This window comes from Schistocerca cancellata, chromosome 12 (assembly GCF_023864275.1).
Source record: "Schistocerca cancellata isolate TAMUIC-IGC-003103 chromosome 12, iqSchCanc2.1, whole genome shotgun sequence".
NCBI lineage: Eukaryota > Metazoa > Arthropoda > Insecta > Orthoptera > Acrididae > Schistocerca > Schistocerca cancellata.
Window position 1 is genome coordinate 42,081,111 of NC_064637.1, and position 14,764 is coordinate 42,095,874.

The 14,764-nt window shown below is 38.0% G+C and overlaps 1 protein-coding gene across 1 annotated transcript in view; it reads left to right on the top strand.

Annotated features, from left to right (window-relative positions):
• The window catches only part of LOC126109564 (uncharacterized), a 151,297-nt gene extending 147,203 nt beyond the window's left edge, over window positions 1-4,094 (top strand). The window contains exon 14 of the mRNA XM_049914586.1: window positions 2,604-4,094. Coding sequence (XP_049770543.1) covers window positions 2,604-2,683 — 80 coding nt within the window. The 3' untranslated portion in view covers window positions 2,684-4,094. The remainder of the gene's footprint in view (window positions 1-2,603) is intronic.
• The last annotated feature ends 10,670 nt before the right edge of the window (window positions 4,095-14,764 follow it).

Sequence of the window (14,764 nt, forward strand, 5' to 3'; positions counted from 1 at the left end):
GGATTTTTTTAGAATTTTGAGAACTTTTCATTGTTTTAGTTTTCAGTCAAATTTTTGTAATTTTGACTGGAACAAACTGATACTGTAACAAAGGAAGTCGCTGTAGCCTTCTACTGCACGCTAATACTGTAACAATAACACACAAATGAGAGAAAAGAAACAGCAAAGTAAAACTTTAGAAGATGTGCTATTTACAACAACAAAACACAGTGCACACACAAGCAGCCTGCTGAAAACAAACTGCATTGAATTCTTTATAACAAAAATTGTGTCGTACTTCCTAATTACAAGCTGCTTTCAATCAGCGTGGTGTCATACCTGTTTATATTTGTTTGCTGGAGAATATTGAAGCAGTACGAGTTGCTGCACAGAGAAGTCCTGGGAAATCGTGTAGAAAGACAGCAGTGCAACTGGGAATATCGAGACGCTCCGTTCAACGCAGTCTTAAAAGTGACCTCCATATGTACCCTTACAAGATGACCTGTGCACAGAAGCTCTCTGAAGAACACAAGCAGCAGAGACTACTGTGTGCTCAGTGGGCGGAGGGCAGGGAAGAAACTCTCAACAATGTTTGGTTTTCAGATGAGGTGCATTTTCATTTAGACGGTGTGGTTAACAAACAAAATGTATGCTTTTGGGCCACTGAAAACCCACAAGTGCTTCACGAACAAAAACATTATGCTCAGAGAATTACAGCGTGGGCAGCAATTTCCAGTCATGGACTTATTGGACCCTTTTTCTTTGAAGAAGCTGTGAACAGCGAGCATTATTTGAGCATGCTTCACAATAGCTTCATTCCACAGCTTCTTGCTACTGCCTTGCCCTTCAACACCCAGTGGTTCGTGCCAGACGGAGCAAGGCCACATACTGCAAACACTGTGTTGGGAATTTTTACACAAGCATTTCGACATGCGGATCATTTCACTCAGGTTTCCAGGTCGCTTCGATGACAGACAAAGTTGGCCCCCCAGTAGTCCAGACCTCAATCCATGTAACTTTTTTCTTTGGGGGTACCTAAACAAAAAATTTTCCCGAAATGTCCACGTGATTTAATGGAGCTCAGAAGACTTATTCTTCGAGCTTGCAGTGAAATTATGGAAGACATGTGCCGTAGGGTAATCACTAACTTCAGTGTTTGTTTGAAGGAAGTAACGAAACGAAATGGTGGACATATTGAGCATGTGCCAAGTTAGAACAAATCTCCATGGACGGCTCTTCATTATTGTATATGTTCCTTTCAGATTGTATTGACAATAAAGTTTATATTCAAAAACAAAATGGTAACACATTTCATATGCCACCCTGTATGTTACATGTGAGAATGTGTGATGAATTTCTTAAATTGTGGAGTTTTGAGGACCGGCCATTTATGCCATTATTAAAATTCTACTGGAACATTTGTGTTTGATATATCTTAAAGGATAACACACACTAAGAAAGATCAAGCTTCAAGATTAGTTTTTCATATTTATTTTAGTTCTTTCATAGGTTACAAATTGTGCAATAATGATGGGAAAAAAATATAACTATCCTTCCAAAAAAAAGTGCAAGTTGAGTTCTTGAACAATTTCACTTGTAATTGGCTTTTCTGTAGAAAAGTCGAAGTGCTCGCCAGAACATATAATCAGTCAGGTAACCCAAGAAATGTACCACCTACTGAAGTGAAATTTATAATCGAACTTGCCAGAATTATTCAGCTGCTGCAATTTAAGCTGCGCTCTTAGGAACCTGCCTGACCACCCCCTCGGAAAAAAAACTGCATAAAATTTTTGACAAGCAATGTTGTTTGTGAAAGCTTAGCTGTTCTTGCAGATATACTGTATGTACATTAATTTAAACTATTAACTTTTCCTGTTTGTTTGCTTGCACTAATTAAGTGATGTTGCTATTTGCTGACTACCCCTATGTTCTGGATATTTGCTGTCATTGACTGGCAAGATCACATGATATGAGCTATGATTAGCTGACAGCAGCAATCACTCAGCGCAATCTCAATTTCAGTGCTTTGGAAATTACCAGGTTGTATTTTGGGGAATTTGTATTTATACTCTCACAATATGAAAATATGCAGTGTGCATATTGCCGCGCATTGAAGATCTTTCTAAAATGCGTTGTTTTTTTTCTAGGTTCCATTTACTAAAATGCTGGGAAGTCCTGTGCTGGTGTATAAAACCTTTTTCATTCAAAGGATTGATAAGTTTTACAGCTCATTGTATACTCTCACTTAACATGGAAAAAAGTTCTTTCACTTGAGACATTGTGTGTTTCCACCCAGAAAAAAGTGTATTTTCACTTGGGGAAAAAATGTGTGTTTCACTGGGAAACAGCTGGGAATTTTTCTTCCTCATCTGCATGTACACCCTTAGGGTAATCAGTGCAATTGTGCAAAGCCACTTGCCACAGTGGCTTAGGGGTTAGCGCATCTGCCTAGTGAGCAAGAGACCTAGGTTCAACTCCCGACCGTGGTACAAATTTTCATTCATCGTTTCAGTCCGCATATATACATCGTGTTGTTATTGTAACCTAGATTTTCCATTATTAGATTTTCCCTACAAGAATTTTCAATTTCGTATAATGTCTAAATATTTGTGTTTCCTGTGCAGCTGTGGATAAAATTGTTTCCACGTTGAAGAAGAGTGGGCACGAGCTGAGCCCTGTCGCTGAAAAGGCGTTCGAGCTGTGAGGCTGGTGCCGCTCACTCGTGAGGAGAGCCGCGGCAGTGAGCTGCAGCTGCCACTCTCCAGTAGTCGTCGCCGTTTCTGCGGAGGTCCTTTCTCTGTGTGTCCGTCGTATTGTTTCCTAATAAATGAGTTATTTACATGTGGTAGGTGTTATAATCAGCAGAAATTAAATGTTTCGGCCTCATTGCCGTATTATGGTAAAATTTTAGGAGTTAATGAAGAAATAGTCTTCGAGAGAGTCATAAGCAAACATCTATGTGTGTGCTGTTGATTAAATTATGGCATGATGAAAAGTAGAAAAATCTTTGACTGTCATTTTGAGGAAGAAGTAAGCTATCTGAGGCAAGCTGAGCTTCCAGTAAAAAGAAATTTCAGTAGCTGTTGATCTGTAACTCGGAAAAAATTATTATTTTGTGTGATTGTATCCTCCTTCGATTTACTGGCCAACTCGAGGCTGTTTCTGTTGCGTGACTGTTAATTATATTGTTGGTTTAAATACTTTTTTTTATTGTGCTATGCTACTTTTGTTTCCAGTAAAATTAGGCAAAAATGTCACATTTTTGTCTTTAATGTGAAACTTTTTGGATTGAACATTAATGGTGAAGAATTCTGTGTAACATTTTCTACCTTCTTCAGACATAGTCCCCCTTCCCCCATTTCCCTATCTGTTTACTTTAGTGTAGTAAGGAACCCTAGCTAGGATGTTCACATTGTATTTCGTCCTTTCCTGATTTGCTCATTTGACAACTTACTGCAATAAATGTTGAGAGATTGTGTTTATTTTTTGTCTTTCATTGTCTGCTGTGTGCTCGTACTGTAACTTTACACTCGGTGTGGGTGATGCTGGGAATGGAGGAATGTGTACACTTCCTTTACATTCACTGCAAGAAGCATGCATGTCAAGTGTCGAGTTACCTTGCACGTACAGCATTCAACCTAATGTAAGAAGTACCATAACTAAGTCAGAACATTAGAGTTAAACCAATTAGTCAATTTGCAGTGAATTGTATTATCTGATCACTTATTTAATGTGTGTACATGATAACAGATTGTAAATTTACAATGATAGCTTTCGTAAGAGCCAAGAGTTTTGCAGAAGTGTTACTTGTTATATTTTATGTTAGATAAACATTGTAAATAAACCTCAGTGTCGTAGAATTAGAAAATATTGCTCTCAAAATGTGATCTATCACGTGAAGTAAGAAGAGAGGGGCATGCGTCTGTTGAAGATGAAATATTGTCAGTAGCCGTATGATGACTGACTGGTTCTTCCTCCTCAAGAAAAAAAAATTCACGGAAAATGTTTTGAAATAAATTCTGCAGCAGCTACTTTTGTTCATTTTCCACAAATTATAGTTGTCCATTGTAGAAAATGTAATTTGGAATGAAAATAAAAAGGAATTATTAACTGTATCTGAAATAGGCTTACTGGACCAATAAATTATCCTCCCACATGCTAACAGTGTGTGTAAGCCATTACTCCAGCTGGCTTCAGAGATTTTCTTAGAGACAAAAACCCAGAGAATTTGTCAGGCATGCTCTTAAACGCTTGCTGTGGTGGTGCAGTATTCTAATTTCCAGAGTCCATCAAAGAACCGGTCCTGTCTTCTTGTCATAATCAGTGTTTAATTCGTTCTCACAATGTGAATTCAGCAATGCTTATACTCCACAAGATGACTACACTATTTTACGCATGTAAAAACCACAAATTTTTGGCGATAGATTTTAAAAACAATCATTATTTTCAGCTAATGTACTATTAGTGTAGGTAAAGTAAAAATATTCATTCAATATTGCATCTTATGATAATCTCAGTTTACACTGCAGTTTATGATAATTTCTCAGAGATTTTTTAAGTCAGAGATGATATTGCCTGTACAGATGTGTCAAAACATGCGTATATAATTCTGTACTGTTTCGCTTAAATAAACTTTCAGCATTATTTAGCTCTCCTTGCCAAGTTCTCCGTGAGCATTTAAAGCAGAGGAGGTGTTGAGACTTTTGGTAAAGCCAACACTTATATACCCTGATATGTTGCTGGCACAGTAAAATCAAACCAACCTGTCAACATCCCTTAATGCTACACTGTGTGTGCAATAACTGTATTGTCATAAAACACATTATACATAAACTTGTACAGAGTTGAGTTATAAACGTTATTTGGAGGTAAACTGAGTTATGACTCAAGCCACCTGACAGTTTTGTATTTGATTTATAGCAGTCTTTCTTAATTTTTTGTTGTTCTGATAATTTCTGCCAGTGACCCCAATCAGCCGATGCCCATCTCCTTGACACCACAGACTAACACTGTGCAGTTGTCTAATGGTCAGTTCTGTGTGTGGACCACAGGTGGACATTGTTCAGCTGTTATCTAGCCAGGTGAACGTGAAACAGATAATAGTACATAAGAAATCAGTCCTTATGCTAAACAGATTATAATAAAATTACAAATAAAATGTTTCGTGTAGTTACAGTGTGCAGCTGACACGGGAAAATAATTATCAAACTTCACAGTTTGTGACCATACAATGGCAGGGGTAAAATCTAGAGAATTTGCAGCCTAAGTAAATGTGTGATTCGTTGCGGATATAGTAAAGAAACACTTAATTTCTCTTCTCTGGCATCTCACAGTTTTTTTTAACCCTAATGCATGTTTTTTAAGTAATGATGCAATCAAGAGAAGGTTGTAGAATATTTTATTTTCAATCTTCAAAGTCATCATCGTTGGTGGCACTGTTCCCACCATCATCAATCAGGTAGTATTGAATATTTTTCCATACTGTGACTACATGAGTTGTTCAATCCATAAATGGTCTTCCCAATCTTTGTGTTTCAATGCAATGGTACTATGTAGACTGATATGTTTATATAAATATAATAGAGGGAAACATTCCACATGGGAAAAATATATCTAAAAACAAAGATTCTGTAACTTACCAAACGAAAGCGTTGGTACGTTGATAGAAACAATAACAAACACAAACACACACACAAATTTCAAGCTTTCGCAACCCAAGGTTGCTTCATTGGGAAGGAGAGGGAAAGACGAAAGGATGTGGGTTTTAAGGGAGAGGGTAACGAGTCATTCCAGTAAATGCAAAGAGACTGATGTGCTTATACAGAAGGCTGTTCAAAACTATCAGGCTTTTATTTATGAAATAAGTCTTTATTCATATGCAGTTGTTTGACATTAGTCACCTTCAGAGTAGGCCACCAGCCTAGCACTGCTGCCATTGTTGGAAGCATCACAGAAAGCCTCTTTTGGTATGGAGCGCAGCTATTCCGTCGAATTCTGCATAATGTCTTCCCTGTTCTGAAATCTGGTCCCTTTCTGAGTCTCTTTAAGTTTAGGGGAAAGCCAGAAGTCACTTGGTGCTAGGTCAGGGAAATATGGAGGCTGACAAGCCACAGTCATGTTTTGTTTGGTCAGTAAACTCTGAATTAATTGAGAATGACAAGCAGGCATGCTATTGACGAGTCGCCAACTGCCTGCTGCCCGTAAGTCCGGCGTCCGGCAACTTTCATCTCGCTGCTTTACAAAGGCGACGCAGAACCTCTCGGTAGTACTCCTTATTGACATTTCCTGTTTCTGGGTTGTACTCATGATGGCTCATGCCATTGGAGTAGAAAAAAGAGGTCAGCATGACTTTTCACGTTGCTGCAGACCTGCCTCACTTTCTTGGGTCTTGAGGATGACGGATACTTCCATTGACTGGAATTTTGTTTGTGGGACATATCCAGCAACCCAGAACTCATCACCAGTGATGTGTTAAGAAAGTTGTTAATACTGTTCACAGTGTCCAGCATGTGCTGTGCAATCTCCAAAGTTGCTTCTGCTCTGTTGTCAGCAGCATTGGCACAGATTTTGTTGAAATCATCCTGAGGCCCAGATTTTCTGTTGAAATGGATTGAATGGATCCAATACTAATTTTAACCTTGCCTGCAATTTCTCTGATCACGATTCATCTTATCTTTCATTGCCAGGGTCCTTATGCAATCAATACCGACCTCATTTGCAGGTATTGAGAACCTACCTGAATGTGCACATTCTTCACTGATGAGTGGTCATCTTTGAAGTGGTTGTACCCCTCCTTTATCTGCGTGATACCCACTGCTTCGTCCCCAAACACTTGTCTAATCTTGTAGATTTTTTCAACTTGAGAATCGCCAGATTTAAAGCAAAATTTGTTGCAATAATGTTGTTCCAGTTTTCCTGTCATTTTGCCGACAACATAAAATCTGAATACGAGGGCTATCCACAAAGTACATTACGTTTTGGAATTAAAAATAAATAAAGTATTGGAATTTTTTTAAATTATATACAGATGAAAGCCACACTTAAATACTACTTTTCTACATAGTTGCCATTTAAATTAAGGCACTTATCGTAGCAACGGACGAGCTTGGAAATTCCTTCGTGGTAAAATTCGGCCGTGTGCGCCTTCAACCACGTGGTTCCCTCTTCTTGAAGCTGTGCGTCGTCATCAAAATGTTGCATAGCCAACCACTTCTTCATTGCTGGGAATAAGTGGAAGTCGCTCGGTTCCAAGGCGGGACTGTACGGCGGATGAGGAAACAACTCCCACTTAAGATTCGAGAACTTCACGAGTGGCATTTGCCGTGTGGGCCCGGGCGTTGTCGTGAATCAGCAAGATCTTTGAGCCCAACTTTCCCCTGTGCTTGTTTTGCATTGCTCTTCTGAGGTTGTGTAGAGTTTGGCAATACCTTTGAGAGTTTATTGTAGTGCCTCTTTCCAGGAAATCCACAAAAATCACACCTTTTCTGTCCCAAAAGACAGTCGCCGTCACCGTCACCTTCCTTGCCGACATTGTCTGCATGCATTTCTTGGGTTTTTGGGGGGGAATTTGTGTGCCCCCACTGCACTGACTGCAATTTTGTCTCGCAGTTCACATGCTTAACCCATGTTTCGTCACCAGTAACGATGCGATCGAGTAATGAGTCGCCATCTTTCTCGTAAGCGTCCAAAAACGTTAACGCTGCAGCCATTAGCTGATTTTTATGAATCTCTGTCAAGAGTTTTGGTATCCATCTTGCACAAAAGTTGTGGTAACCAAGCTTTTCGGTAATGATTTCGTGCAACAAACTTCGTGAAATTTTTTGGAAAACTCGTAGAGAGTTCCGTTATTGTGAAATTACGGTTTTCACGGACCGCGGCATCGACTTTTTCGACACGTTCGGCAGTCACTATGCTGGGTCTTCCACTTCACTCTTCGTTGTGAACGTTAGTTCAGCCATTTTCAAATTTTATGACCCACTGACGCACTCCACCTTCAGTGATTATGTTGTCCCCATACACTTCACAAAGCTGCCGATAGATTTCTATCGGTGTACAGTTTTTTGCAGTCAGAAACCTTATTACAGCACACACTTCACACTTCGCGGCATTTTCAATTAACGCTGACGTTTCAAACTGTGACAGTAACTCAAAAAAAAAGTTGATGCTGTTGAACAGCCCTCATACTTGAAGTACGAGTTGTTTTTTTTACATGCCATGCACTGTGTACTTTTCACACTTTCTCAAAGTTACACCACTTAATGTAAAAAGTCACATTTGTTTATTATTTATACTTTATCATTTTAGCGAAGAGTCTAACAATTATTGTAATCTGGCTCGAGTCTACAGCTTCGATAAATTTGGAGGAGGGCATTGTTCCATGAGGCTGTTTATAAATTACTTGATTCTGCACTACCAGCTTTGGGCATAGCCCATTTTCAAGTGCATCTAAGAACATAACGACACACCATAATAAAACGAGAGAGCTATGTCAGCAACATATAACAACATATTTGTGTATTGCTACATCCAATGTAGATGTATTGTTTCTGATGTTGTAGCTCTCTTGTTTCAACATGGTATGTTATGTTCTTAGACGCACTTGAGAATTGGCATTACCAAAACTGATAGCACAGAATAAAGTAATTTAATATATGGCCTGGTGGTACAATGTCTTCCTTCAAAGTCCAACAATCATTTTCAGATAGGGTAGCCACTTCTGACTGGTTTTGTGAAATCTGGTTAGTATTTATTTATCAGATATCTAAAGTCTGTTACTATATTATTTTATTAGTGACTGAAAATTTTACCCCTCAAAGCTATTGATATTTCCTAATTTCTGTTCATAAAATTTTCATATTATATTTTGTGAGAATTCTTTGAAATTTGTATACAGATCTCTGCAAACAATCTCCACTTTAAGCCATTAGTATGTGGTCATCTGCAAAGAATAACACATCTTGAAACATCAAGAAGCGTAAACAAGGGAAGCATAGGCTGTATGTTTTACTATACACATACAAAACATGTATTCAACATTTAGTTTTTAAATTCATACTTACTTGCAATTTTTTCCCGTTGCAGTTGTGGGAATGTTTTGTCCTTTGTAGTTAATGTACGCTTCTCCTTGTAATCTAGCCTTCTTTATTATTATGTGTTTGTATTTATCATAATGCCATATGCCTTTCCTCTTGTAATGGCTGCTACCTTCTTCATCTGAGTCCATGCTCTCTTTTCTGATTAAACTGCCACTACTAATGAAAGATTACACAACAGCCACACAAGATTTGTCTTACAGTTGGTGCCAACAATATATCACGAAATCGGTACTGTAGGGACATAAACCGTAGGCTACTTCTGGTGATTCAGAACATATAACATATAACTAATGAGAACGAGTCCTGGACTCGTGACATTTTCGTACCAACTAAATATTTTGGCAACGATTTTCTTGGCTTTAAAGACAGAAACTCATGACATTCTCAACACAGATACAGCCATCTACAGATGGCGAATGCAAAAATACTGAAATCTGAATTGGTGAAAAATTGTACTCGTGATGTTTTCATAATAACTGATTCAATTATTACCTCGTAATAAATTCTGCATAATTTGTCATACTTTCTTAGCTTACTCTTCTGCCTTAACACTTTCGCTGCGGCATCAGTGCAGGCCCGCAACTCTCCAATGTGGGCCGGTAACACTGAAACGGCAGGCACCGCTCGGAGCCGACACTCCTAACAAGGGAACATCCCCATCGCACCCCCCTCAGATTTAGTTATAAGTTGGCACAGTGGATAGGCCTTGAAAATCTGAACACAGATCGATCGAGAAAACAGGAAGAAGTTGTGTGGAACTATGAAAAAATATACAAACTGGGTCGTCCATGCGTAAGATAGGCAATATTATGGGCAATGTGAGGCGAGTAGCTCCGTGGTTAGCGTGAACAGCTGCAGAACGATAGGTCCTTGGTTCAAATCTTCCCTCGACCAAAAATTTTAACTTTTTATTTTCAGTTTATGTGAAAAACTCTTATGTTTTCATCACTTTTTTTGGAGTGATTATTACATCCACAAGAGAACCTAAATCGGGCAAGGTAGAAGAAACTTTTCACCCATTCGCCAAGTGTACTAGTTAGGTGGGTCGACAACATATTCCTGTCATGTGACGCACATGCTGTCACCAGTGTCATATACAAAATATCAGACGTGTTTTCCTGTGGAGGAATCGGTTGACCTATGACCTTGCGATCAAATGTTTTCGGTTCCCATTGGAGAGGCACGTTCTTTCGTCAACTAATCACACGGTTTTGCGGTGCGGTCGCAAAATACAGACACTAAACTTATTACAGTGAACAGAGATGTCAATGAACGAACGGACAGATCATAACTTTGCGAAAATAAAGAAAGCAAAATTTTCAATGGAGGGCAGATTTGAACGAAGGACGTCTCGTTCCGCAGCTGTTCACACTAACCACGGGACCACAGCGCTCCTCGCCTCACATTGCCCTTGATATTGCCTATCTTACGCATGGACGACCCAGTTTGTATATTTTGCTTATTTTTTCATAGTTCCACACAACTTCTTCCTGTTTTCTCGATCGATCTGTGTTCAGATTTTCAAGGCCTATCCACTGTGCCAACTTATAACTAAATCTGAGGGGGGTGCGATGGGGATGTTCCCTTGTAAGCATACCTGAACTACAGGCTGACGTCAAGACCTTGTAAGATCTGTAGGATCAGGTTCTGTACTGACTTAATGATGACACCCTAGATGCATTACTTCAAATAAACTTCGACTGCATTGTGGTCTTGTTTTAAAGTCTGTTTACTGTCTGACACCTATAGGGGTCACAGGCGTCATTCAAATGTTCGTGATTTGTTGATAATGTAACAAAAAATACAATTCAAACAAGCACCAAATACACCGCATTCAGGAAAAATTTGGATTCCAAAATGCAAATTCTTATGAAGGAAAAAAAAAGGGAAAAGGAAACTGGATTCATTTGAAATTATATTTACAGTTTTTAAGATTGACTCTGTTAGAGGTCATCAGTTTAGTAGCGGAACTGCACAAAACAGATTCGAAAGCTGTGCTTCCACGCTATCATCACACTGCAATTCTTCTGCACCCTCTGAATGACAATCTACGTGGTATGCCTCGTCCTCACTGCACAGAAAATCACTGTCGTTTAGTACTGTTCCTCTGTCAATTTAACACTTTTCCTGCTCCTTTTCACATTGGAAGGACCAGGTGTCGGTTCATTAGCCGCCATTACGAACAATATATGTTCGATAACTGACCACACAAAACAAAAGTGTACACGCTTTGATGCTATATTAGACGCTGCAACTAGACTGAGTCATCCGACAGTGAGTGCGGACGCTTATAAGCGTCAGCCGCAGAGAAAGTGTTAAAACGTCTTATTTCTCTCTCAAAACAGTTTTACTATGCCAAATTTCAAATGTAAACATTTATTTTGATAAATAATTGCACATTGATTTTATGTGATTAATATTGAGTTTCTACGGTCAGCCACATGAAATACACTGATTTAATATGAAGCAAACTTTGTAATGAATTTTAATTTTTATAACATACCCGAAACTTTATGTAAGATGAACAATTGTGTAACCCATACCTGCTTGTTTTAATTAGACATTATTAGTGTCTCCAGCCATGAAATCCAATTTCAGAATGAATTCCTTAATTAGCAATCAAAAATGTCAACTGTCTACATCTTCTTCACTGAGAGTTCCACAGCCATACGATTAATTAGGCAGTTGTTCCCACCAAGACTTTTATTTACCTGAACTTGTGAATCTGAGCTGACGCCAGCTGTTTGCAACACGTGTAAATTTTTGCATGCGTGTCTCAGGGACATTTAAATGTGAAGATATATACACTGTATAAACACAGACATTGGGACCATTCATGATTAAACTATTCTTTTGTTTCACAAGTGCTTTCAGTTACATAAACTGTTGTCTATTGATTATCTAGAAAAGTTGCCAAATGTGTAAAAATGGCAATGTCTTCACATTTTGTTTTTCCATTCGTTTTGCTTTACAAAAATCTAAATGTTCTTGGCGTTTTGGCAGTTATTTTCCATACATAAGGCAAGAAATGTTCTGTCTTTGCACTTTTACCACTTTATGTACAAAACATCAAGAATGGTTACATTTTTATAAACCAGAGCAATGGAAACACAAAATGTGAAAAATTTGCCATTTGTATACATATGGCAATTGTTCTTGATAATCACTAGATAGGGGCTTAAAAAGGTGACATGGGTTGTGATATGAAGAAATAGTTTAAATAAAGAACTTCATAAGAAAAAGTTACCTCTTTATGTTAACTATTTGTTCAATCACATTATTGTGACATGACTGCGGCAGTTACATTTCAAACTGCCCACTTTACAAGACACCCACTTTTTGCTTCTGCTGAATAAATGTTTCATTTATCCAAGGTTTTGATAAGAGATGGTTTACCAATGCCTCTTCTTTAGTCTTCTTGTTTCTTGCTATCCCGGCTTCTTGAGATCTCTTGTGGAGAGACATGCTACAACACGTTCAGTAGGGGACAATCAATGAAGTTACACAACAGTTTGTAATTTAACTTTTGAAACTGCCAGTTTATTGGCATTTCTAGAAATAAAATCACTCTCATACTTTCATGCGGTCAGCAAATTTGGCGTAACAGTTTGTATGTGTAATGGGACTTATTACGTCGCAAATCGTTCTAATGAATTAATTAATCTGCATTACAGTGTTGCTAAGCAACGTGATCAACAAGGTGATATGTGTCTCAATTAAAACAGAATCTCAATATTTTGAATAAACTTTCGGTTAATTTTTGTCAAAATCAGCACTTGTCTCAAAATTAATTTCCAACTTCATGCATTAAGTCCAAGTGCGTTTGCAACTATTGTACGCGATTCACTGGACAGCTCAATCACGCACTAGCATGTAACGTATTTCAGATCGAGTGTGCAGGTTTCAGTTTTTACTAATGGGCTAAATGACTGTTTTGTAATAATGTGATGTGTCTATCTCACGTAAAGTCTAAATGAAACTGGACTTGTCTCCATTCAGGTCAAAATCACAAAAAATAAAATTCACCATGCAGGTCAGCAAACTGTACACGCGCACTTTTAGCACTGTAAGTGATAACTCGTCTCGGAGTAAAAGCTGCTCATAAATTCACACTTTTTCATGCAGACAAAATTCAAAACACCTTTATATTAAACAGATAAATTATGGCCTGCAATTACTAATTAACGTTTTGCATTCTGAAAAAACTTCAAGAACTTGTATTTCATAATCAAAAAAATTTTATCGCCTGAAAGAATCTATTAGTTTGCTAAAATGGATTCAGACTACAGTCAACTCGTATCTAGAAGATGACATCACGAATCGATACTTGCTTGGATTGAACGAAATACCCGTGCTGAAAAATACTGTCCATTGTGTAATTTACTGACTTTTGTAACAAATTTGGTACCAGTCATCGCTACAATCCCATTGCCTTCCTCTGATGAGTGCACACACAACTGTGATGAATACACATGTGGCGCAGCTTTCATACTTGTCTTGTTATGACTGAGTGGGAGGGGGCGATAGTCTCAAGGTTCCAAAGTGAAACATTCAAAGCATCATTCTTGGAGTTACGTGAAAGAGGTGTGGGATTGATCTACTGTTTGGTGCCCAAAAAATTGTCAGCTACCATCTCATTTTCTCTGCCAGCCAAATTCTGCTAATGACTGTTTGGATTTTTAATGGGCTTTTCCAGGGTTATTTACAAATACTTAATTGTTCAGAAAAAAAAAAAAACACCTTGAACTACTAGTGGCAGGATGTACATTTTCACAGGATATGTACAACAGTTATTTATTTATTTATCTCTTGTTCCGGTGATCCATGTTGTGACACTATCATAGGATGTGGAACGTGTCAATTTTACAAGCTTTTGGCCAGAATTTATGGTAATACATAAAACAAAACAAAAACAGTAACTTAGGTCCCACTACAAAAAATACATTTTAGAGATAGATAGAGATTACAAAACAAAAACAGAAAACTGTAGCTTAGGTCCCACTACAAAAAATACATTTTAGAGATAGATATAGATTACAAAATAATAAATGTTACAGAGAAATAAATATCGCAAAATATATGTTTACAATAAAAATATTCGGTATTACAAATACAAATTTGGGCATACATTTGCAATTTACAATACAAGAAATGTTAAACACTGTAGTACAGGAACTCTTCTATTGTATAAAATGATCCTTGCAATAGGAGCTGCCTTAAGGTTTTTTTAAACAAGAGATCATCATCTACCAAACATGTAATTCTTGAAGGGATGGCATTAAGAATCTTACAGCCACTGAAATGGATTCCTTTCTGCACCATACTTAGATTTGTCTGTTCATAGTAGATATCATGTTTCCTTCTAGTATTGTAACTGTGATATGCACTATTCAGCTTAAAGATGGATTTTTCTTTCCTTATGAAGCACATCAAAGAGGAGATATATTGCACAGTGGATGTAAGTATTTCTAGCTCCTTAAAAAGATTCCTGCATGTGGCTCTAGGATGGACTCCACACATGATCCTTATGGCTCTTTTTTGTACACACAGTACTTTTTTATGTTCTGCAGAAATGATTAGCATTTGAACTGTGTCAGCCCACGGATTCAAAGTCAACAACGATATCACAACACAATATCACGTACGCGTGATATGTGCCTGTGGCTCTGACTGTCTTTATAAGCCGAAGG